At 36.4% G+C, this 26522-nt stretch overlaps 1 protein-coding gene across 2 annotated transcripts in view; it reads right to left on the reverse strand.

The window, feature by feature from the left end:
• The window catches only part of LRCH2 (leucine rich repeats and calponin homology domain containing 2), a 94039-nt gene that overhangs the window by 46446 nt on the left and 21071 nt on the right, over positions 1 to 26522 (reverse strand). For both annotated transcript variants that reach the window (XM_029240542.1, XM_029240543.1), the window contains exons 2-6: positions 14663 to 14807; positions 11161 to 11287; positions 7335 to 7440; positions 7115 to 7251; positions 1964 to 2097 (exon numbers count right to left, since the gene is read on the reverse strand). In XM_029240542.1, coding sequence (XP_029096375.1) covers positions 1964 to 2097; positions 7115 to 7251; positions 7335 to 7440; positions 11161 to 11287; positions 14663 to 14807 — 649 coding nt within the window. The remainder of the gene's footprint in view (positions 1 to 1963; positions 2098 to 7114; positions 7252 to 7334; positions 7441 to 11160; positions 11288 to 14662; positions 14808 to 26522) is intronic.

Consider the following 26522-nt stretch of genomic DNA (forward strand, 5'->3'; position numbering starts at 1 on the left):
AAATGACATGATATATTGGGTTAAGTAACATACATTATTAAAATTAATTTCACCTGCTTATTCCTTTTTTTAAGTGGGCTACAAGAAAATCTAAAATTACTCACGTGGCTCACATTGCCTTTCTATTGGACGGCACTGCTAGAGAACATCTCCAAAATATATCTCAATTCTGTCCGCTCCTTTTAATCTCTACTGCAATAACCCTATTCAAGACCCCTTGATCTCTTGGCAGTACCACAACAACCTAACTAGTCCCTGTACTTCTACTCTTGTATACTTCCAATGTATTCTCTCTGTAAGACCCAAAATAGTTTTTTTTTAAACATAATTCAGATCATGTTATTCTCCTGTTTATAACTGTCCAATGACTTCCCACTGTACTTTAAATAAAATTCAAACTCCTTACCACAGCCTCCAAAGCCCCCACATGACTTCAGCCCTGACTACCTCTCCAAAATCAACTTGTACCACAATGCTGGCCTCCTTTCAGCTTTTTAACACAGCAAGTTTCTTCCTAACTTAACGCCTTTGCACATGGCATTATTTCTGCCTGAAATGCTCTTCCCCTCACTCTTGCCACAGCTAGCTTCTCTCCTTCCACGTCTTGACTTAAAACCTCACCTTCTCAGAGACATTCCCTGACCACACTCCTGAAACCTGTTCCTTTCTCTCAAAGCAGTCACCACAGTTTGAAATTATGTGTGTGTGTGTGTGTGTGTGTGTGTGTGTGTGTTCTTGCTTTATTTACTGACTGACATCCTCCACTAGAATGTGAGCTTCATGAGAGCCAAGGCCAATGTGTATATAATTAAATAAAAGATACCCTGAACCTGCCGGTAGGCATTCAACTGATATTTCTATTTATTTATTTATTTATTATTATTATTATTATTATTTTTGTGTGTGTGTGGTACGCAGGCCTCTCACTGTTGTGGCCTCTCCCGTTGCGGAGCACAGGCTCCGGACACGCAGGCTCAGCGGTCATGGCTCACGGGCCCAGCCGCTCCGCGGCATGTGGGATCTTCCCAGACCGGAGCACGAACCCGGGTCCCCTGCATCGGCAGGCAGACTCTCAACCACTGCACCACCAGGGAAGCCCCAACTGATATTTTTAAAATAAATAAATGACGAATACAATGAATGCTGTTACTAAAGTAATTTTTAAATAAATATAAAGCATACTAATAGAGATTAGTATATGAATTAATTCTAATTTTTATAGAATTGTTTGGTCTACTATCTTTTATAATATTAAACAAAATCTTTGGGAACTAAATTTAATGTTCTGATATTTAATTCTACTGAGGCAACAAAAATATTCAAGAAAAAGTCCTATTTGTGAATTCAAGAACTTGCACTGTTAACAACAGTATACTCTCATCCAACTCCAAATTATTTTCCATGCTACTAGACGGAATTATGTTTTCATAAAATTGTTCAGACCAATCTACATCTCGAAAGGATGAATTAAAAACAAAATATCAAATCTAACATTTCAAAATCTCATGAGTAGAAAAACACCAATATCATAGAGAACATCAACGGTAACTCAACTTTGATCCAGACATAAAGAATATGAAGGTGAAAGGTATCCCGAAATGTCTTGCTCTTCTGTTAACCTCAGTTCAAAGTCAAATTCTACTTGTTATTTGGCACGTACAACAGAGTGATCACAGGAGTAAATTAACAGTTGTCAAGTGCTGAGAAATTAGTGTTTCTGTACTATGTCAAATCTTTACATTTTACTACTAAAAGCTTTAATAATAAATTTTTGAGAAAATTCCAAATGTATTCTAGTATACCAAAAGTTCATTCTATGATGCTGATATTTCACTTCAGCCAATTATTTAACACTGGACCAATCAGTCTAAGTATATTCAGTATACTTGAGATTAATAAGTATCTTTTATATAGAAAGAAGACACAATCATCATGAAATGAGACTGTCAGAATATTACATTACCTGTCTGTGAGAGGTTGGGAGGGCATTCTTTTACTCAATGATGGAAGATCCAGAGAATCTGGTTTCTTATCCATTCTGCAACATGCTTGGATATTTAAGTATTTAAATATGTGTACTTTACCTTTTAAACATATCTGTCAGTAAATAATAAAGATTTAATTATATAGGTCCAAATATAAATGTCATCTACCAATTTATTGATAAATTTTAATAATCTCAAATTATTCGGAGACATAACAATCATGAGAGATACTTTGCATATTTAAATAATTTGTACTTCTGACACTAGGTGAAAAAAATCTGACAACACTGATACCAACTAAAATTCTATTGCGGTCTCTGTTCTTATTAGAAAAATAAGTTAATTTTTCTGTATTTCACTGGGTTTTTTTGTTAAAAGCACAATGTACAAACCACTAAACAATATAAAATTTATAATTCATGAAAGTTGCCTTTATTCAAAAAAAATGAAAAGAAATATATTCATTGTAGTGGTAAGAACAGAAAATAATAATCCATGTAATTCTTTAAAGTAATCTCATCAGAATCACTAAGTCATTTGGGCTAAACACTGGAAGAAAGCTAATCAAAAGAATGTAAATATAGGAAAAATGAATTTGTTGAAAGGTGTGACGGTAGGCCAGTTAGAATAAAATAAAGCTTTAAATGGTCAATTCAACTAAGACAATATCCTGAAAAGTTATTTTCATTGGTGATAAAGAAAAGGAATAACGAAGGGAAAAATACTATGTGAAAGAAAATATTCTATATAAAAAAGATAGACAATGCACAGTAGGGAAACAGTAAGTCAGCTTTACAAAGGTTAACTACAGTCACCATAAGTGTTATCGAATAAGTATTTCTCAAAAATTAGAATAAAAAATGTTTTGTTTTATGGGCACACATAACCTAGCAACACACAAAACAATGAACAAAGAAAACAGTAAGAAAAGTACATTAAAATGTAATTATCATTCCACGTAGAAAGGATAAACCTAATAGATACCAGATCTGACCTGACCACTGAAAAACTTCATTTAAGAGGAAAATTTAAAACATCTGAGCTATTAGAATATAAATACATTACCAATTAAAATGTATCCTATTATCTGTCCAAACTATTTTTAAAAATTATCTATTTCCAAATTAAATGATGGCAAATTACTTTCTTTTGTAAATTTAATTTATATCATAATAATTCATGTACATAGTTTTAAAAATCAAAGTGAATTACAAAACTGATAACAAAAACTTAATCCCCCATTCCACCCCTTTCAATCTCTAAGACCCAGTCCCCACATTCAACTCTTTCAGTTGGTTTCTGCTTTTTACCTTCATATTTATAAATAACATGGGTCTAATGCTATTTTTTTATTTTTCAATTATATATTTTATTTATTGAGGTCTTACTAAGGAAGATGAGGACTTAGATTCCTTATGTTACCACTACCACTGAGGCATGAGATAGATGGGCTCCTGGCTGAGCAGCTGGAACCTGTCCCCTGTGGACAGATACTCCAAGATAAAGATAATGGCAGGAGCAAGGAGGAGCTGAGTCCTGCTTGGATGAAAGATAAAGAGACCATGTATTTCTCATTCTTGAGGTCAAGGAGACCTCCCCAACTACACATGCGCAGAAAGATTCCTCAGAGGTCAGAGAAGGGAGGGGGGCGCCAGACCATAATATGTTTGGTTAACTTCCCAGAAATACTTGCACTGGAATCCATCTGGCTGAAAGAGGCATGCGCACACAGGAGAGGACCCTGAGTTAAACCAAATATGGACTCAGAGCCAGGCAAAGCGAGATGATTGGCCAGAGGAAACCCGGAAGAACTGCCCTATATAAGTGATTTGAATCACCTCTCTGGTGCGCTCTTGCTCATTAAGGAGGACGCCCACACCCTTACTCTCCAGGTGTGTATCTCAGCTTTGCTTCTGTCTTAACAGTTTCTCTGTGTGCTCTCCCACTTGTGCTGTGTCTCTAAACTTTGTACCTGTTTTTACAGTTTTTGCCTCCTTGAAACATTCTTGCTTTCAAAAGTGGCAAGAGCCAGGGAAACTTTGTTTCTAGCCTCTAGCCCCTGGTGGTCTAGTGGCTAGGATTCCTGGTTTTCACCCAGTCTACCCAGGTTCAATTCCTGGGCAGGGAATTAAGATCTCGCTTCAAGCCATCGCTCACTGCTGTCTCCACAAGATCACCACCACTATCACATATCATCAAACCACCTTCCTCCCATCCCCAATCCCTACCAACTCATATAAACATACTTCCTCCCTCTTCAGAAGCATAACATAGTGGTTAGAGCATGGATTCTGGAGTCAGACTACCTTGGTCTGAAACCAGGCTCCACCATATGCTAGCCGTGTGACCTTGGACAAATCACTAAACATCTATGCCTCTGTTTCCTCCTATATAAAATGAGGTATAATGACAGTGCCTGTTTTATAGGGTTGCTATAAGAAATGAATTAATGCATGTAAAGCATTTTCAACAGTGCCTGGAGCATGGTAAGTGCCATATAAATCTCTGCTATTATTATAACTATGTCACAATTTTTCATTAAATCAAAATCCAGTATGTACAATATTATGACCAAGAAAATATTCACAGATGAGCTACATAGGTTAGTTAGATTACACTTCCTTTCTCCTGTAAGTTTTTTTTTCCTAAAATGACTACTTGTCCCATTTTTTTCCTCTGCATAATTTTCTGTATGCCTATTACTAATTCATTCCTGACTCTGACAGAACTGTAAAACATCGCTCCATATTGACAAACACATCAAGTCAGGTATCAATTTCTTTCTTCTTTTTCTATTTTCTTTTTGGAGACAACCCCCCTTTTCCAAACTGACTTGTTGCTCTCTAGGTCTATGCATACCTGTTTATCTTGGACATGAATTCTTTCTTAATTTACTCCCTCATTTTGATATAGTATATCCTCTGCTAGCTTCCTAGTAAAGGGTGCGGGAGAGCTAAAATTTCTGAGATCTTTCATGTTTGAAACTTTTTCCTATCTTACATTTAACTGATAGTTTGACTTTATAAACTTGGAGATATTTCCTCAGTCTTTGAAGGCATCATTCTAACATCTTCTAGCTTCCCATGCTGCTGCTGAGAAGTCATTCTGATTACCACCGCTATGAATGTGACCCGTGTTGTTTCAATGGAAGCCTTTCAGTGTTTTTGGTCTTTCATGTTAGAAATTATTTCTGCAATATCTAGTGATCCATTGCTGTCTGTTCATTTTCAAAGTGAAACAATAAGAAGCCAAATGGAAGCTCTATGTATGAGGGAGAAGTTTATCAACGGTGAGCCTCACTGTCTAGATTTCAGACAGTGACTGCACACTTCTTCAGGGGCCTGCCAACGATCAGTATATCTATAGGTCTTTTCTCCTAGTTCAGTCAGTTTACCAAGAGAGAAATCCACCAACTCTGCCTGAGATATATAAGAGAGGCTGCAAGTATTCTGGGAGCCAAGCAAGAGACATCTACTGGAGAGTCCCAGCATTCAGTATGTAAGCATTCACTGTTTCCAGTATGGGGTCTCACCCCTACCCACAGCTGTACCTGGAGCCCCTGACTCTGGTTGAGTCTCTCTATAGCTGTGCTGTCCAATACAGTAGTCACTAGCCACATGTGGCTATTTAAATTTAAGTTTAATCTAAATAAAACTAAAAATGTAATTCTTCAGTCACACTATGTACTTTCAAGTGCTCATTAGCCACTTGTGGCTACCACACTGCAGGTTTAGAACATTTCCATCATCACAGAAAGTTCTAATAGACAGTGCTGCTCTAAAGAGTAAACTCCAGGCTTATATTGAGGCAAGGAACTATACTCATTTGGCTGCTGAGCTGAGGAGGAGAATCTGAGAGAATCCACCTACTCCTCAGAGTAAACCCTAGGCTTCTGCTAAGGCAAGGGAGGGGAAGTCATGTAGCTGTGGAGCTAAGGACAAGAATCAGAGTGTCAACCTAGACCTGTAGTATCAAATATGCTAACCACTAGTCATGTAAACCTATTTAAATTTCAATTAATCAAAATGAAATTAAATTGAAAATTTGGTTCCTTAGTCGCACTAGCCATATTTCAAGTACTCAATAGCAAGTGGCTATGGTATTAGACATCACATGTTATAGAACACTCCAATCATTCAGAAAGTTTACTGGATATCAAAGCCTTAGATATTCTACAGACCTTCATGTTTTCAGTCTTTCATACCTATATTTGTAGTTACATGATTCCTTCAATAATCACAAAAGAAACAGTCAAGCCATTCCCAGGTTTAACACAGTAAAATCAACTTGCTTCTTGTTGCCTTCTCCCACAGCAGGCACAGTTTCAGCTTTCCCCAATCTGCTAGGGCAGCTACTACCAGGACCCCAGCCAGCCTAAAAAGGCACCTCCTTTGCAATGAGTGGAATGCACCTTTGTAGGAAGAAAAAGGCAACCTGTCTTCTGGATGTATACAAACCCAGTGCCAGGGCATGTAGCTTAGAAATAGAGTGCAGGCTGGCATTTCACTACCATGTGCCTCCTCAGCCAGATACTCTTGTGCCGTGTAAGTAGAGATCCTAGTTACCACTATTTCACTTATTTTCCATTTTCCAACATTCTGTTGCCATCTCTCCCCTGCTGTCCTCTTCTGTCTCATTCTTTGTCCTCGTGGGTTTACAGCTTAGTGTATTCCTATGCTATAATTTTAGTGGATTCCACGTGGATTTAATTCTCAAACTAAATGTATGAATTAAAACTTTTCCACTTGTATATTTTTCTTTCTGTTATGATTCCACCTATCAGTGCTAAAAATGTATTCCAATCAATCACACAACAAATCTCAAGTAGATATATACCTGAGTAGGACAGAGGTAGAGACTCCATAGTCTATCCTTTTAAAATAACATAGACAACCAGAATTATCAGTTCACAAGCAGAAAGTTGATATCTGGGTGATCCAAATCCTAATCTCTAGAAAGTACGCTAAACCTCCTGCCAAAGTGAAAAAGTCACTTCTCAGAAAAACTCTTTGAGACAATACCTCAAAAACAAATTGACTCTTAATTCTGATGCTTTTTGATTTACCAGTAACAGATATAATTCTTAATAAAAATAGAAGAAACAAGTATCATTTTTTAAAATTACAAACCTGCGCTGGTGGTACTTGCAATGGATTGTTATCCAAAATTATTACTTGTAAATGATGCAGCTTCCTGTAACAAACTGGAATTTCGGTCACTTTATTACAAGAGAAATCCAGCTTGACTAAGGGAAGATCTCCTAATTCTGTTCAGGAATAAAAAATAATTAAATTAAATTCTACATAGGTACTCTCTTATTCACGTGAGTAAGAACAGTGAGCATCTTACCATCTGGCAATACATGAAGATTATTTCTTCTTATATTTAGCTCTCTAAGTGATTGTAATTTTCCCATTTGTTGGGGAAGAACCTGAATCTCATTGCAGCTAATATCCTAAGGAAAACAAGAAAATAAAATTATAACAAACTAACAGAGAAATAGAGATGTATTTCAACTTTTAAATTAAAGCACATGGCTAATAGCTAGTAAAAGTCACCTCTAATGTCATTTCTCTAAACATTGATTATCAGGCAGATTTCCATTTATATTACATCGAGAAATCAACTCAGCACAGTTAACATACATTTTTCTGTGCAAAAATGTAAGGTTACAACTTAGTACTACATAAGTCAGCCTTTTGAAAATCTCAACTAAAGACCACTCTTACCAACTAAAAACAGAAGTAAGGATGATCCAGGTGCTCTTAATTCATAGGTAAAAATGAAAGACAACTATCAATCATTGTGATAATTTGTCAATTATAGTAGTTGTTTTGAGATACTTGGTTGGGCAGAAGCTGAGAAAGTCAAGGATTTACAGATGTGAGCTGAAGAACCAAAGACCATGGTCAGAATCGATTTAACTAAACCTATTTCTCAAAGGGATACAAAACATGAGGGATTACAAGCTCAAAATTTTGTGGCTCACCTCATTACCAAAAGGCATTCTAGGAGATCTAATCAGAAATGTCTCAGGGTTAGGTTAAAATGCAAACCCCAATTTAAAGGTAAACAACACCACTTTTCCATAATATGAGGATAAAGGCACAGCTTAAATTATTTACCTGTGGTCCCTCTCCCTCCCCTTTCTTACTATCACATCAAAAAAAAGGGAAGAAAAATCTGCAACAAGATCTCAGGCAGCAGTCATTCCAGACACATTGCAAATGAAATTCATGTTGTACTGCAACTGCCCCCAATTTCCAACTTTCTGGAACTGACATTAGCTCGAAGGGAGAGGAGTGGCACATACATATATTGTTTTATCAAAAGTAAAAAAGGCAGGAGGGTAAATTCAAAAGAAGATAAAGAATATTAAATAATATCTAATCATCTAACCCACAGATGATTTTAAAAATGTATCCTACATAATTCTTTCCAACTATATCTAAGGCATCTTCATTCAACAACAAATATTTATCAAATACAAACTATTTGTTAGGCACTGTTGTAGGTGCTGGGGACACATCAATGAATAAAACAAACAAAAATTCCTGCCTTCGCAGCTCCTTATGGAACTTGCATTCTAACAAGGGGAGTAGATTATACAATATGCTAGAAGGTGATAAGTGCTATGGAAGAAAAAAACAGAGCAGGGTAAAGGAAAATGGCAGTACTAGTTAATAGTGGGGAGGGATATTAGCAATTTACACTGTTTCATAAAGAAGCTGATATTTGAGCAATATTATCAGAGGTGAGAGTATGAGCCATGCCAATACATAAGAAAGGAATATTCCAGACAGAAGGAACAATAAATGTAAAGGCTCTTAGGCAAAGCATGTGTGACATGTACTAAGAACAGCAAGGAATCCCATGTAGCTAGAGGGAAGTGGGCAAGGGGAAGGCTAGGATGGAGGGAGGGGTAAGACTTCGGCTTTTACTCAGAGACATGGGCAGGTACCAGAAACTTTTAAACAGAGGTATGACATGATCTCACTTATGTTTTGACAGGATCACCTTAGCTGTTGTGTTGAAGATAGGCTATTGTCCAAATGATGGATAATAAAATTTTGGGAAAATGCCCATTAAAGCAAATACTATGGCTTCCTCCTGAAGGTGCCTAATACTGAAGATTTCCATACAAAAAAAATCCATAAGAATTTGATAGGTAGCTGCCACTTCCCAGAAGAAATAAACCCAGGCACAGGATACTGACCCACTCACCAATGGGTACTCTACACAATACTCTGCTGGGGACTGAAGGCCTGAGAGTATGTCCTAGATCTAATGACAGAACTTCACTATAGCTGGCTACCACACTCTTATGGAATAGTGTCCTGGGAAAACATTCCAATGACAGGTAATACCCACAAATTCACTGTGTGATTTAAAACTGTCAATTAGCCAGCCTAATGCAACCTACCCACCATTACTAATTTTGAGAGTTTAAAGCACAATAATTTTATAGTGCCTACTAAAATAATGGTTAATATTTTTTCACATTCTATTTAAATAAAAATACTACACTAAATCTAAAAATCCTAAATATTTTTGAAATTTCATTTATCCAAAAACTATCTCATGTAATACAATTTAGAACATAGGGCCAAAAACTGAATGAAAAAGAAATTACAGAGCCACAGAATCTTTAAGTAGAATATATATATAAAATCTTTAAAAACGTTAACAGTGTGCAGGGCAAAGAAAGTAATGGGTCCCTTGTAATATGAATTTGTTAGATCACAAGTTAGAGCACATCTTCTGTTCATTTGTGAGTGTAACATTAAAAGAGACCTTAATAAAAGGGAGCATTATCAGTATAGACATAGCTAAAGATAAAAAGTAATAAAGAATAGAAATATAGAAAATATGAAAAGGAATAAAATAAAGATGTTTAAGCTACAGAAAAACAGGTCTTAGAGTTTGGTAAAATGGAGAGCAGACATACAACAGACTACAGATATCCGAAGGGAAGAAAAGTTGTCATTATCTATATACTTCTTCACATGGTAGTCCCAGGACCAATGGATAAAAGTGATAGGGGCATGTATCTTAATTCAAAATAAGAAAGATAACAAAGTTCTGCAAAAGAGAATTAGGGCTGCCTCAGATACACACACGCGAAGATTTGTCCACCATTGAAAATATACAACTAGATGTGTCAGGGATTCCTGTGTTAGGAAGTGGTTATATCTGATCACTTATAAGATCTCTTACAATATTAAAATTCTGTGGTTCTACAACATAACAAGACTAAGTTCAAGGAAGTTTCTTTGCATTACAATTGCACGTGTAGGTATTCTCTAATGAATTAAAAAAAAAGACATTCCTGAAATTTCTGTTCCTTACATTCTATTTGCACATTAATTTCCCATTATAAAACTGTATATAAATTCCTCAAGAAAACTTTTGGCCCTCCACACATTAAAAAGTCATATTTATGAACACTTTTTAAAAGAATCTATGTATTGGGAAAGCATTACTCAAGATAAAACAGAAAATAAAAATAAACAGCATGGTATATTGTATGAGGTAGAAGTAACAGAAAAATGTGAAAACAGCTCAGTGCTTTGAAGATTTGATTACGTTTCTCTCAGAGTTCAATGTCCTTTAATACCTACAATGGTATGTTCGAAGTAATTACTTTAAATTATTCCTATATTTCTATAATCAATTATATCAATTTCTATAATCAACTATATAAATGTCCTCTTTCCATTTATCTTGGTGTCATAAAATCACACAAGGATATAGGAGAGGAAGGTCATTTTATTAATTCTACTGTTTGTAGGCACTGTACTCTCCTCTCTCTGACGCTTTCACAGAAGCCCTGTAAAACCTTAAAAAAAAAAACCCACCTTATCTCTTCCTGGTCTAAGACCTTTACTGTCCACAAGATGGATAGACAAATGCTTATTTGTTTGAAAGCATTTAAGACTTGTAATCAAGCCTTCTAACCTCACTAGGACTGAGGAACAACCAGGCTTTTATTGTAGCTGTGAGCTAAAAATCAGACATAAGCAATGGTATCTCAAAATTTCACTAAAGCGAACTTAGGCATATACCAAGTTATTTTTTTTAATTACAGTGAAATTCCATAAAGGAATTAATCTTCAGAAATATAAAGGTATGTATTATGCATATTATATACAATCGATGCAACTATTTTACTCACCAATTCCATTAAATCTTTTAACTTCCCGATTTCTTCTGGAATGGATACCAGTTTATTATTACTGAGGACCAAAACTTTAAGGGGAAGATCAAATAGGTATTTTGGCAATGTTGATAAAAGATTTCGACTGAAAAGAATAAGAAAGTCTCATTATGAGAAATATGTCTGAAACTTGACATGTTATGTTGAAAAAGAACAGATCACCTCAAAAGTAAATTTTCACTAAATAGTAACTATCATTTAATGAGTGCTTACTTTGTAACAGGCTAAAATCTTTACATGCACTATCTCACTTAATCCTCATAGTAACCCCACAAGACTATTATCTCCATTATACAAGTAAAAATAAAGGTTAAAATTGCTTAAGTGACTTGCCCAGGCACAACAGACTGCAAAGCCTGTGCTGTTACCTATGATATTGTCCTACACACCACCAGCCCTCAAAACCTAGAATTATTCTTCTGAGCTAGAAATTGCTAGAACCTTGCTCTCTGGCATAATTTCACTATATTCAATACCTCTACACCCCTAGGGAAAGGCTCCAAGGATAAATTTGCATGTGCTGTGTTCAAATTTATGAAAGAATGAATAGAATTATATCTTTAAAAACATGTAGTAACCCAACCCATTCGCTTTTGTTATGGGTTTATGGTAGAACAGTCTACTAGCACCTTTATCTCAGCTCAAAGTTGATACAACATTCCTGTCTCTGTGCATACATTTAAATATAAGGACAACTAACATTTATTGAGTGCTTACTATGCGGCAGGCCATGTTCAGAGCACCTCACATGAATTAACCTGACTAACCCTCAAAACAACCTACTTTAGGAAGATAGACACTATCATGATGCCCATTTTACAGATGAAGAAAAAGTCTAAAAGAGATTAAGTAAACTGCTCAAAGTCACAGAGCTGGTAAGTGGAAGAGTCAGGATTCAAATCCAGGCAATTTGGCTCTGGGTCCCTTACCCTCAAACTAATTTTGGTCAAATTTACATGCCAATGCAGACTGACCCAAACAATCCCTGCTGTAGACTGTTTGTGTCCTCCCCATTCAAAACTATAATGTTGAAACCTAATCCCCAATGTGATGGTATTTGGAGGTGGGGCCTTAGGGAGGTGGATCAGTGGCCTTAAAAAGAGATCCCAGAGAGCTCCCTTGCTCTTTACGCCATGTGAGGACTCAGCTAGAAGCCAGCCATCTATATGAACCAGGAAGCAAGTCTTCTCCAGACACGAATCTGCTGGCACTTTGAACTTGAACTTCCCAGCCCCCAGAACTGTGAAAAATAAATTTCTGTTGTTTATAAGCCACCCAGTCTATGGTATTCTGTTACAGCACCACGAGAACAGACTAAGACAATCCTACTACCAAAATATATAAAGTGCATCATTATATTTACATACTACCAAGCATTCATTAGCAATTTGCTATTATTTTTCCTGCTTTTCAAAGTGATATTTATAGACTTGTACCTAGCATTTTGTGTAACATGCAGAGCAACAAAAGCCCAATGTTACCCCATTGGGGGGACTTCAAGACCTTTCACCTCATTTTATGCCCACAGAGGATGTCCAGAAACACTAGACTAGCTTCAATCACATGGCACAGACTTTAATAAAAAAGGATAATGCCCCAAGACCAGCAATCCTAGCCGGACTGGTGGAATGTCAAATATGCCAGGTGCTTGTCACAACCCTTGCACTTTAAGGATCAAGTAGGATGCTTGGGAAAGTGGTCTGTCTAGAGCACACAGGGATCTTCCTGAGGATTCCACTGAAAAGGAGAGTAGAATCCAGGAAGAAAGAAAGAGCTAAAAAATTATCTTACACGTTTCTCAAGATCTTCTCACCAAAATAAAAACTAAACAGGAAAAAGAATGGCACATACAAACTCATTCCAATCTCCCTCACACCAAGAAAGTTTAAAAACTGGCTTCTTTTCTTCCCTTAAGAAGCAGGTTTATCGAGTTAGCAGTCAGCTTTCCATTTCTTTATACACAGCTAATAAGTCATCAATCTTCACTTTTTTTGCCACACGTTTTAGAGATAGTCAAAGGAAGTCAGTCACTAGAACAAATGTTATTTTAATACAGTGTATTCAAAAATTTCTCCGACTGTAAACAAAAACCAGGAGTCAACTTTTAGAGATCAAAACAGGAAAGAATCACAGAAAGTTTTAGCAGAACTATTCTAAGATCTACCATACATGTTAATATAGAAATGCAATTCAATTTTGACAAATCACTTTTTCCATAAAAGAACAAAATAAAAAAAAGACAAAAAACTTAAAAATACCTCACTTTCCTCAAACCTTTCCCAAGCGAGGCCAAGGAGATTATGTACCCAATTAGAGAAAGGAACAACCCAAATGACCAACCTCTATGAAAGGAAATTCCTCTCACACATTTTAAGGTGTAAAATGGTTTCAGTTAAAGTATTATATTCAGTTATAGTATGTACTGACAGGTTACACCACTGGGGGAGACATAAATAATATATCACAGAGAGAAAGAAATGCTATTATTTATGTATATTAATTATATTTACTATTTCCCTATATGAGAATTTAGACAAGTAACTTTGTTAAGGAAGGGGGAAGAAATTATTCCTTATAACTAGAAACATAAAAGAAAAATAAGAAAAAGATTCTAAAGTTAAGTCACAATATACCAGTTTCCATTCAATGTCACTCATTTGATAGGGCAATTTTTTCTTATACTTATTCAATGTTCACTCTATTATAAATATAGGGTAATAGCTAAGAATGAGAGCTCTATAGCCATACTGCTGCTTTGATTTGAATCTTGGCTCTACCACTTGCGATATATATAATTTTGGGCCAATAGTTAACCTCTCTCTGTGCTTCAGTTTCCTCATCTGCAGTGCAGGGATAATTAACCACGTATCTCAAAATGCTGTTGTGAAGATGTGATGAGGTAATATGGGTAAAGTATTTGTAACACTGCTGGCACACAGTAAGCACTTATTATTAACATCAATTACCCGCTTCCTAACCTTCCAATACTCCCATGCCAATCTTTCCATCCTTGAAGTAGCAACAAGAAGTCACGAAAGTGAAAAATATAAATCAAGAACTGTTTCTTTATAATGTTCCACTTTAACTGAGGATGCATATAAATAAATCTGTGTTGTGGTGCTATGATTTCAGTAAAATATTTCTGATCTAAAGCCTTGGTACTCAAAGTGATCTAAGGACCAGCAGGCATGGGCATTACCAGGGAGCTGTTAGAAATGCTGGCCCCACTGCAGACCTATGGAATCAGAATCTGCATCTGATTCCTGTGCACAGTAAAGTTTGAGAAGCACTGCTGTCAAGAACAAGACCAAGAGCCTACAATGTGGATATATAAAAAATACAAATAAGATACTCCTGAGATATAGGCTACATAGCCAAACCAAATACATTCCTTTTCAACTAAAAAGAATCAGAACTGTAATAAAAAACAAAATCTACCCCCCCAAAATTGTTTCCTTACCTAATATTAAGGTATGTTAACATCTGTAGGTTTTTAATGGCTTCAGGAATGGTTTTGATGCAATTATGATATAAATTTAACGTTTCAAGAGGTGCAAATAACCAGACATCAGAAGGAATTTCTGTAAAACGATTTCTTGAAAGATCTGAAAAATAAAAGTAATGTTTGAGTGTCAAACATACACCTGTATTTATGGAATTAACAGAACTATTTTCACACTAGCTGAATCACTTAGAATCCAAGCAACTATTTTAAATATTGACCTCATGGAAAGTCTGTTCATTAACAAACCGTACTTTATATACTTCACTATCTTTAAACATTATCTTTTAAAGTATCAGTGAGGAATTCTCTCTGATATTTAAAAACACGAAAAAACCCTCCCCTGATCCCACATCAGCCTCCATCCACCTCTGCCTCCTTTATAGCCAAATTTACATAAATCTACAACATAACTGTCTAACTTACCATGGACTTCTCAACCCACTGTAATTTGCTTTCTATTCATTCTCATGCCCACCAAGGTCACCAACAGCCTCCATTATCAACCACCAGTCAGCCATCTGGAAATATTTCTCTTCCCTTGGCTTGGAAGACTACATTTCTGGATCATTTCCTATTATCTCCCTGGCTACTTCTTAGTCTCTTGCTGATTCTTCTCTACCCATACTGTGAATATTAGTGTTCCTAAGGGCTGCGACATAAGGTACTCTTTCCTTAAGATATATACTCTATTAGGTGATTTTATCCAAAACTGGGGTTAGTATTCATATATTGACAAATTTCAAATTAAATATATGTTTGAACACCTATGTTCTAGTCTTTAGGACTTCCTCTGGATATCTCTCAGGCACCTCAAACTCTCCAAGTGTAAAATCGGAACTGAAGATCTTCCACATATCTCTTTCTCTCATCTTAGACAATGTCACCAACATCCTGCTCACGAGCTGCTCAAACCACAAACTTGTTCGCCCTTGATTCCCTCCTCTCCTAAATTATTCCAGGTACACACAAATATACTTCTATTCATTTAAGTTTTCATAAAAATAAAATCATGGAATTATTATAACTATTATACCTCTATTGACAGTTTATTTGTTAAATGAAATTTTGAAAAATATTTAGGATATCATGCGGAAGGTTGAAAAAAAATACCCTAAAAGCGTTTCTCAACCAAAGTACGATTGACCTTTTGGGCTGTATAACTATTTGTTGTATGAGGCTATCCTGGGCATGGTAGGGTATTTAGCAGCATCCCTGACAACTACCTACTAGATGCTAGTAACACCCTCTAGTCATGAAAGCCAAAAAATGTCCCCTGGAGTACAAACCCTCCTACCCCTGTTGAGGACCACTGCCTGAACAACTATCAAATTAGCTATCTTACAGTAGGAATATACTTTGCTTACACAACTTCATTATACTTATTTGGTTAAAAACATAAGACTATCATTCACCTCTGTCAAGAAGAACATCTATAGTGTATTTTAGCCCACTGTACCTCACTTAGCATCTGGTATGCCCTCATAAGAACAGCTTCCTACCAACACTCAACTTCCTCACTCTGAGGGATGAGACCTACATATTTAGCAGTATAATAAATTCCCTATTCAGAATATTAATATACATGTATTAATATGTTTTTGTGTATGTGTGTATACACACACACTCACCTAATGCAAAATTTCATAATTGGCGAAAGAAAACTTTAGTTATGATTATATAATATAAAGATTAATTTGGATTCTTCTTCCTCCCACCATAAAATTCTGAATAACTAAATAAAAGGATAGACAGAATTATTAGAAACCGAATTCTGAACTTTCATTTTCCTGGCTCACCTCCTCTGAGCACCCAAGCATCGTGCAGTTCTATTTAGGGGGAAAAATTAAGTCTTTTTTTTTCTTTTTAGTTTAGAATGTTTCTTTTACAGTTGACTTTTACCTCTTATTCTTGTAACTTCAGAATCCTGGGAGTTGGGCTTCCCTGGTGGTGCAGTGGTTAAGAATCCGCCTGCCAATGCAGGGAGCACAGGTTCGAGCCCTGGTCCGGGAAGATCCCACATGCTGTGGAGCAACTAAGCCCATGTGCCACAACTATTGAGCCTGCACTCTATAGCCCACAAGCCACGACTACTGAGCCCACGCACCACAACTACTGAAGCCCGCGCACCTAGAGCCCGTGCTCCACAATAAGAGAAGCCAACGCAATAAGCCCGTGCACTGCAACAAAGAGTAGCACCCACTCACTGCAATGAGAGAAAGCCCATGTGCAGCAATGAAGACCAAACACAGCCAAAAAAAAAAAAAGAAAACCAAAAGAATCCTGGGAGTTGGGAGTTGAAAATTACTGATTACAGTTAATTTGAAACACTAAAAACAAAATTATGCCCAGTTTGTTATTCTGTATACCTACTAAGTACTCATAAATAATACACTGGCCCTAGAAACAGATGATGGTAGCTTGCATTGAGACTCCAAGAATAGGGATTTAAAAAAGTACATAGAATTTGAAATATATTTGATATTAGTACTTCCAAGAATTGGGCAAGTGATTGTTTATGTGGGATAAATAAGAGGTAGTAATCGAGGATGGCACCCAGAATTCTGGCCTAGGCAACTAAATGATGCTACTTAATAGATGAGTGAGAGTGGAACAGGATTTTTGTTCTTGTTTTTGCTCGTAGGGTTTTGTTTTGTTTTTTGAAACAGAGGTTAGAATCAAGGGTTCAATTTTATATTTGTACAAACTGAGATAACTGAAAGATATCCCACAGGGGACTGTGAAATGGGCAGTTAATCAGATCATTCTGGATCTCAGACATGAGGTCTGGGATGGATATAGTAAACTGAAAGTTGTGGGAATATGGTTAGTACTCTAAAATCATAGAAATGGAAAACATCACCTAAAATCAGAGTATTGAGTCAGAAAGAAAGTTCAAGACTGGGCCATCCAGAAGACCAAGATTTACAAGTTGAGCAGTAAAAACACAACAAGCAGAGAAGACTGAAAATAATAGTCAAGAGAAAACACAAAAATCACAATAAAGAGAGTGTTCGAAGAAGTAACCAGAGAAAAAGACAAAATATCAGTATTAATAATTAAAATAATATCAGGATATTATTTTAATAATTTATATATTATTGTATGATGCTTCATGTTCTTTCCCCTCCAAAAGCAAGATTATTTAGTTAAATTACAACATAGCTACAATCCTGAAGCCTGTGGAACAAAAACCACATTCACAGAAAGATAGACAAGATGAAAAGGCAGAGGGCTATGTACCAGATGAAGGAACAAGATAAAACCCCAGAAAAACAACTAAATGAAGTGGAGATAGGCAACCTTCCAGAAAAAGAATTCAGAATAATGATAGTGAAGATGACCCAGGACCTCAGAAAAAGAATGAAGGCAAAGATCGAGAAGATGCAAGAAATGTTTAACAAAGACCTACAAGAATTAAAGAACAAACAAACAGAGATGAACAATAAAATAACTGAAATGAAAACTACACTAGAAGGAATCAATAGCAGAATAACTGAGGCAGAAGAATGGAAAAGTGACCTAGAAGACACAATGGTAGAATTCACTGCCATGGAACAGAATAAAGAAAAAACAATGAAAAGAACTGAAAACAGCCTAAGAGACCTCTGGGACAACACTAAACGCAGCAACATTTGCACTACAGGGGTCCCAGAAGGAGAAGAGAGAGAGAAAGGACCCAAGAAAATATCTGAAGAGTTTATACTCAACAACTTCCCTAACATGGGAAAGGAAATAGCCACCTAATTCCAGGAAGTGCAGAGAGACCCGTACAGGATAAACCCAAGGAGAAACACACCGAGACACACAGTAATCAAATTGGCAAAAATTAAAGACAAAGAAAAATTATTGAAAGCAGCAAGGGAAAAATGACAAATAACATACAAGGGAACTCCCATAAGGTTAATAGCTGACTTCTCAGCAGAAACTCTACAAGCCGGAAGGGAGTGGCATGATATACTTAAAGTGATGAAAGGGAAGAACCTACAACCAAGATTACTCTACCTAGCAAGGATCTCATTCACATTCGATAGAGAAAACAAAAGCTTTCCAGATAAGCAAAAGCTAAGAGAATTCAACACCACCAAACCAGCTCTACAACAAATGCTAAAGGAACTTCTCTAAGTGCGAAACACAAGAGAAGAAAGGGACCTACAAAAACAAACCCAAAACAATTAAGAAAATGGTAATAGGAACATACATATCGATAATTACCTTAAACGTGAATGGGTTAAATGCTCCAACCAAAAGACACAGGCTTGCTGAATGGATACAAAAACAAGACCCATATATATGCTGTCTACAAGAGACCCACTTCAGACATAAGGACACATACAGAGTGAAAGTGAGGGGAATGGAAAAAGATATTCCATGCAAATGGAAATCAAAAGAAAGCTGGAGTAGCAATACTCATATCAGATAAAATAGACTTACAAATAAAGAATGTTACAAGAGACAAGGAAGGACACTATATAACAACCAAAGGATCAATCCAAGAAGAAGATATAACAATTATAAATATATATGCACCCAACAAAGGAGCATCTCAGGGCTTCCCTGGTGGTGTAGTGGTTGAGAGTCTGCCTGGCGATGCAGGGGAGATGGGTTCGTGCCCCAGTCCAGGAAGATCCCACATGCCGCGGAGCGGCTGGGCCCGTGAGCCATGGCCGCTGAAACTGCGCGTCCAGAGTCTGCGCGTCTGGAGCCTGTGCTCCACAACGGGAGAGGCCACAACAGTGAGAGGTCCGCGTACCACAAAAAAAAAGGAGCATCTCAATATGTAAGGCAACTGCTAACAGCTATAAAAGAGGAAATCGACAGTAACACAACAATAGTGGGGGACTTTAACACCTCACTTACACCAAAGGACAGATCATCCAAACAGAAAATTAATAAGGAAACACAAGCTTTAAATGACACAATAGACCAGATAGATTTAATTAATATTTATAGGACATTCCATCCAAAAATAGCAGATTACACTTTCTTCTGAAGTGCACACAGAACATTCTCCAGGACAGATCACATCTTGGGTCACAAATCAAGCCTTAGTAAATTTAAGAAAATTGAAATCATATCAAGCATCTTTTCTGACCACAATGTTATGAGATTAGAGATCAATTACAGGGAAAAAAATGTAAAAAACGCAAACACACGGAAGCTAAACAATATGTTACTAAATAACCAAGAGATCACTGAAGAAATCAAAGAGGAAATCAAAGAATATCTAGAGACAAATGACAATGAAAACACGACAGTCCAAAACCTATGGGATGCAGCAAAAGCAGTTCTAAGAGGGAAGTTTATAGCAATACAATCCTACCTCAAGAAACAAGAAAAATCTCAAATAAACAATCTAACCTTACACCTAAAGGAACTAGAGAAAGAAAAACAAAAAAACCCAAAGTTAGTAGAAGGAAAGAAATCATAAAGATCAGAGCAGAAATAAATGAAATAGAAAAAAGAAAACAATAGCAAAGATCAATAAAACCAAAAGCTGGTCCATTGAGAAGATTAAAAAAATTGATAAACCATTAGCCAGACTCATCAAGAAAAAGGAGAGGACGCAAATCAATAAAATTAGAGCTGAAAAAGGAGAAGTTACAACAGATAACACAGAAATACAAAGCATCCTAAGAGACTACTACAAGCAACTCTATGCCAATAAAATGGACAACCTGGAAGAAATGGACAAATTCTTAGAAAGGTATAGCCTTCCAAGGCTGAACCAGGAAGAAATAGAAAATATGAATGGACCAAGCACAAGTAATGAAATTGAAACTGTGATTACGAATCTTCCAACAAACAAAAGTCCAGGACGAGATGGCATCACAGGTGAATTCTATCAAACATTTAGAGGAGAGTTAACACCCATCCTTCTCAAACTCTTCCAAAAAACTGCAGAGGAAGGAACACTCCCAAACTCATTTTATGAAGCCACCATCACCCTGATACCAAAACCAGACAAAGATACTACAAAAAAAGAAAATTACAGACCAATATCACTCATGAATATAGATGCAAAAATACCCAACAAAATACTAGCAAACAGAATCCAACAACACATTGAAAGGATCATACACCATGATCAAATGGGATTTATCCCAGGGATGCAAGGATTCTTCAATATACGCAAATCAATCAATGTGACACACCATATTAACAAATTGAAGAAGAAAAACCATATGATCATCTCAATAGATGCAGAAAAAGCTTTTCACAAAATTCAACACTCATTTATGATAAAAACTCTTCAGAAAGTAGGCATAGAGGGAATTTTCCTCAACATAATAAAGGCCATATACGACAAACCCACAGCAAACATTATTCTCAATGGTGAAAAACTGAAAGCATTTCCTCTAAGATCAGGAACAAGGCAAGGATGCCCACTCTCACCACTATTATTCAACATAGTTTTGGAAGTCCTAGCCAAGGCAATCAGAGAAGAAACTGAAATAAAAGGAATACAAATTGGAAAAGAAAAAGTAAAACTGTCACTGTTTGCACATGACATGATACTATACATAGGGAATCCTAACGATGTCCCCAGAACACTACTAGAGCTAATCAATGAATTTGGTAAAGTTGCAGGATACAAAATTAATGCACAGAAATCTCTTGCATTCCTATACACTAATGATGAAAAATCTGAAACAGAAATTAAGGAAACACTCCCATTTACCACTGCAACAAAAAGAATAAAATACCTAGGAATAAACCTACCTAGGGAGACAAAAGATCTGTATGCAGAAAACTATAAGACACTGATGAAAGAAATTAAAGATGATACAAACAAATGGAGAGATATACCATGTTCTTGGATTGGAAGAATCAATATTGTGAAAATGAGTATACTACCCAAAACAATCTACAGATTCAATGCAATCCCTATCAAATTACCAATAGCATTTTTTACAGAACTAGAACAAAAAATCTTAAAATCTGTATGGCGGCACAAAAGACCCCAAATAGCCAAAGCAGTCTTGAGGGAAAAAAACGGAGCTGGAGGAATCAGACTCCCTGACTTCAGACTACACTACAAAGCTATAGTAATCAAGATAATATGGTACTGGCACAAAAACAGAAACATAGATCAATGGAACAGGATAGAAAGCCCAGAGATAAAGCCACGCACCTATGGTCAAATAATCTATAACAAAGGAGGCAAGGATATACAAAGGAGAAAAGACAGTCTCTTCAATAAGAGGTGCTGGGAAAACTGGACAGCTACATGTAAAAGAATGAAATTAGAACATTCCCTAGCACCATACACAAAAATAAACTCAAAATTGCTTAGAGACCTAAATGTAAGACCGGACACTATAAAACTCTTAGAGGAAAACATAGGAAGAACACTCTTTGACATAAATCACAGCAAGATCTTTTTTGACCCACCTCCTAGAGTAATGGAAATAAAAACAAAAATAAACAAATGGGACCTAATGAAACTTCAAAGCTTTTGCAGAGCAAAGGAAACTACAAACCAGACGAAAAGACAACCCTCCAAATGGGAGAAAATAGTTGCAAACGAACCAACGGACAAAGGATTAATCTCCAAAGTATATAAACAGCTCATGCAGCTCAATATTAAAAAAACAAACAACCCAATCCAAAAATGGGCAGAAGACCTAAATAGACATTTCTCCAAAGAAGACATACAGATGGCCAAGAAGCACATGAAAAGCTGCTCAACATAACTAATCATTAGAGAAATGCAAATCAAAACTACAATGAGATATCACCTCACACCAGTTAGAATGGGTATCCTTAGAAAATCTACAAACAACAAATGCTGGAGAGGGTCTGGAGAAAAGGGAAACCTCTTGCACTGTTGGTGGGAATGTAAATTGATACAGCCACTATGGAGAACAGTATGGAGGTTCCTTAAAAAGCTAAAAATAGAATTATCATATGACCCAGCAATCCCACTACTGGGCATATACCCAGGGAAAACCATAATTCAAAAAGACATATACACACCAATATTCATTGCAGCACTATTTACAATAGCCAGGACATGGAAGCAATCTAAATGCCCATCGACAGACGAATGGATGAAGAAGATGTGGTACATATATACAATGGAATATTACTCAGCCATAAAAAGGAACGAAATTGGGTCATTTGTAGAGATGTGGATGAATCTGGAGACTGTCATACAGAGCGAAGTAAGTCAGAAAGAGAAAAACAAGTATCGTATATTAATGCATATATGTGGAACCTAGAAAATGGTACAGATGAACCGGTTTGCAAGCCAGAAATAGAGACACAGTTGTAGAGAACAAACGTATGGACACCAAGGGAGGAAAGTGGCGGGGGGTGGGGTGGGGTGGGCTGATGAATTGGGAGATTGGGATTGACATGTATACAGTGATGTGTATAAAATAGATAACTAATAAGAACCTACTGTATAAAAAATAATAATAATATTATGAGTTCCCTTAGGGAATTTAATTAAATTCATAAACTATTTTCTGAATGAGGTAGTATATTTATTTAGTAAATACCACTTAAAATTACAATTAATTATTATTCTAATTTAATTGAGTAAAGCATAATAAAGTTAAAATTAAAACTGAAGCCATTACAAAGCCTCTAATTAAGGAAATCTTGTTCTAGGCTTTTTCAGATTTTAAATATGTATAAACATCTTTTCTAAGAATTGGGTAAACAGAGAAAGAGTGGCAAAAGAAAAATACAACCATAGAGGCAAAGATAGGCAATAACACAAAACTGTATTTTAATTTCTTGATCTCACACTAACAGCATCTCATATTTTCCTTCAAAAAAGTGAAAATTAACATTTACATAGATATAATGGATAAAATTTAACTCTGATTTAAGTTTGTATCTTGTGATGTACAATTAAACCATAAGGAAGTTTTTATAACATTAAAAATCATTTAATGAACACATGCACTGGGGCAACTAGAATAACATGACTAAAAAAGAACATATTCATACTCAAGAAGTACATGCAAAATTGGTATTTTATTTAATATAGTTCCATCTAAAGATGGAAAACAAACTGTTAATTTACTCCTTATGGGGAGATTCATTTCACAACAGCTTTAAAGTCTGCCTTCTTAGGGGACAAGTAGGACTTGGGAAAAGAAAATTGTAAAGATGTTTCACCTTTCCCACACACACAAAAAAGGAAATTAAAATTTGCTCCTTATCTTCCTGCAGTAAGCTGAATGGTGCCCCTCAAAGATATCAGGTCCTAATTCCTGGAACCTGTGAATGTTGGCTTATAGGGTAAAAATTTTTGCAGATATAATTAAGTATCCTGCAATGGAGATTATCCTGCATCACCCAGCTGGGCCCTAAATGCCATCACATGTATCTTTATAGGAGGAAGACAGAGGGAAATGAGACAGACACATTGAGGAAAAGGCCATGTGAAGATGGAGGCAGGCATTGGAGTGATGTGGCTTAGGAATGCCAGCAGTCACCAGAAGCTGGAAGAGGCAAGGAATGGATTCTCTGCTAGAGCCTCCAGAGGATTTACGGTCCTGCTGAAACCTTGATTTTAGCTTCAAAAGACTTATTTTGGACTTCTGGTCTCAAGAACTATAAGAGAATAAATTTCTGTTGTTTCAAACCACCAAGTTTGTAGTCACTAGTTACAGCAGCCACAGAAAATAAACAGATTCCTCAAAAATCAGAATTAATGAGAGAATACCTGCAAAAAAATTTTTAATTAAATAGTTGTACATTTTTTTTCTTAAACAGTAAGGTGATATCTCAGTATCCTTGAGGATAAGTGCCTTTATAACCACTGAACTATTTTTCTTTTGTCTTGGTTTTTATTATAAAATCATATCAAGCAGTATTGGCAATAACTCAACAGTAGACAGACTGCTGTGTACTGTTTCCTGCCTCCTTCAAATCGCTCCTTGTAAAACTGCTGGGAGCCTGTTAGACATTAATAGATCATTTTAAATAATCTGATCTAAATTATGTTCTGTATCACTCTTGAGCTTCAGAGGTCAAAGAAGCTAGAGAAGGGAAGAGAGGAGTCAGATGGAATGGAAATCTGTTTGCTGCCTCCCAAGCTGCAGCCACAAGAGCCACAGACGGGTCCATCTGTCACCCAGTGCATTTCTTGGCCCACCAGCTAGCATTTCTGCCAAAATATAGAAAATGACTTTCAGAAAGTATACTATTATACTGTACTAATTATAGTTTTATTTTACTCAGTGTTCAAAAGGCTGTATGACTTCTGTCACACATTGTTAAAACGAACTAAGATACATGAGGCTTCTCTGGGTGATAATAATATAGATTGCTATAGTCCCTCTTATTTTTAAAAAATGCCAGATTATGTTTGAAAATCTGTCACATTTTCACCTATGGAAAAACTTCTAACAATGATGTGTGTTTTAGAAAACACTCATCAGTAACAGAGATAGAGAATTTTCTGCTTAAAGAAACATGACAGTTAAGGAGAGAAATAATTTGAAATCAGAACTTTAAATTCACATCAACAATAACCTAAGTGGAACTGAAGCAACTGTCTCATGTGTGCGCGTGTGCGCGCGCACACGCACCCTCCACATATGCTAGGTCAGAAGGCTATGGGCTTTGCATAATCATTTCTAATCCTCATAACAACCTTATGAGGTAGCCACTATTCCTCATTATACATACGAATCAAAGACATATTGAATGGCATGACTATAATGTTAAAAAACTAGTAATAACTGACAGCAGAGGGGTTCCAAACTCAGATATGACTTCTAAGTCCATGTTCTGTGTGTGCTTTTCCACTCCTCCAACACACTATTGTGACTTCCTGTCCCAGATTCCAAATATTCTGTTCCACTGGAACCACAAAGCAGGGTCAGAGAAATTCTAAATCTCCTAACTACATTCATATCCTAGATTTCTTCTTGCAATAAGAAGCAGAACATATATCTTACTTCAAGCCCCAATTTTTAGTTAAGAAAATAATGAACACCATTATAAAGCTCTCAGCTGTTCCCAATTTACCATTTCAGGACTGTTTAGTCTGAGCCAAAACATAGCTTTCTTGGCTCCTTAAAGAATGGACCCTTATTAATTTTTCAATATTTTAACCAACTCAATAAACAAAGATTAAAAAGTAAAGGAGTTTCTTCAAAAGATTTGTAACATTTTATAGGCTGAGTACCTGTCAAGAACTCTAAAGGATCTGAGACTTTAGCCTACTTGTCAGCCAACAAGCTAGCCTACCACAGTTGAATGGAGGCTGGCAGAAGGCACGAGACTCCTGCGTGTCAGAGGACTTTATTACTCACAGCACAGCAAGTGGCATGAGCAGCAAGTCTGTATCAGTTCCTCTTGCGCCCCCAAATCTCACAGGGGCAACATATATGGGTATAGATGGATTCCTGCACATACAATACATCACATTAAAGGAGAGGAAGTCTAAGCTGAGGGAACCCAAATCTTTTATAATAGACAGTACACATGCCTGCACTTTGTTCGAAGGGAGACATTATTTTACTGGATAATAAGCATGATTGTCCTTTCTTCCAAAAGATAGTCCTGAACAAAGGGCAGTTAGTGCCTCACTCCCAAGATATGCAGAAACATGAGACCCACGGAAAATTATCTCCCAAGGTGTACATTCCTTATTGACCAAGGATCAGAAGTTGCAGCCTCACCACAGAAAATACACAAAGTAAAATAATTAAATATCATAAGCATCAAATTATCTGTGGTTCTGCCCTTAGAGTCTGGGACAAAGGCAGGCAAATTCTGATTCTCACCTTCCAAGTCTCATTCTTATTTCCCAGGCAGCATTCTGACTTGACTCATAGGCTGTGCCACT

Source organism: Monodon monoceros, unplaced genomic scaffold (genome assembly GCF_005190385.1).
Source record: "Monodon monoceros isolate NGI ecotype Baffin Bay Population unplaced genomic scaffold, NGI_Narwhal_1 Super_Scaffold_22, whole genome shotgun sequence".
Lineage (NCBI taxonomy): Eukaryota > Metazoa > Chordata > Mammalia > Artiodactyla > Monodontidae > Monodon > Monodon monoceros.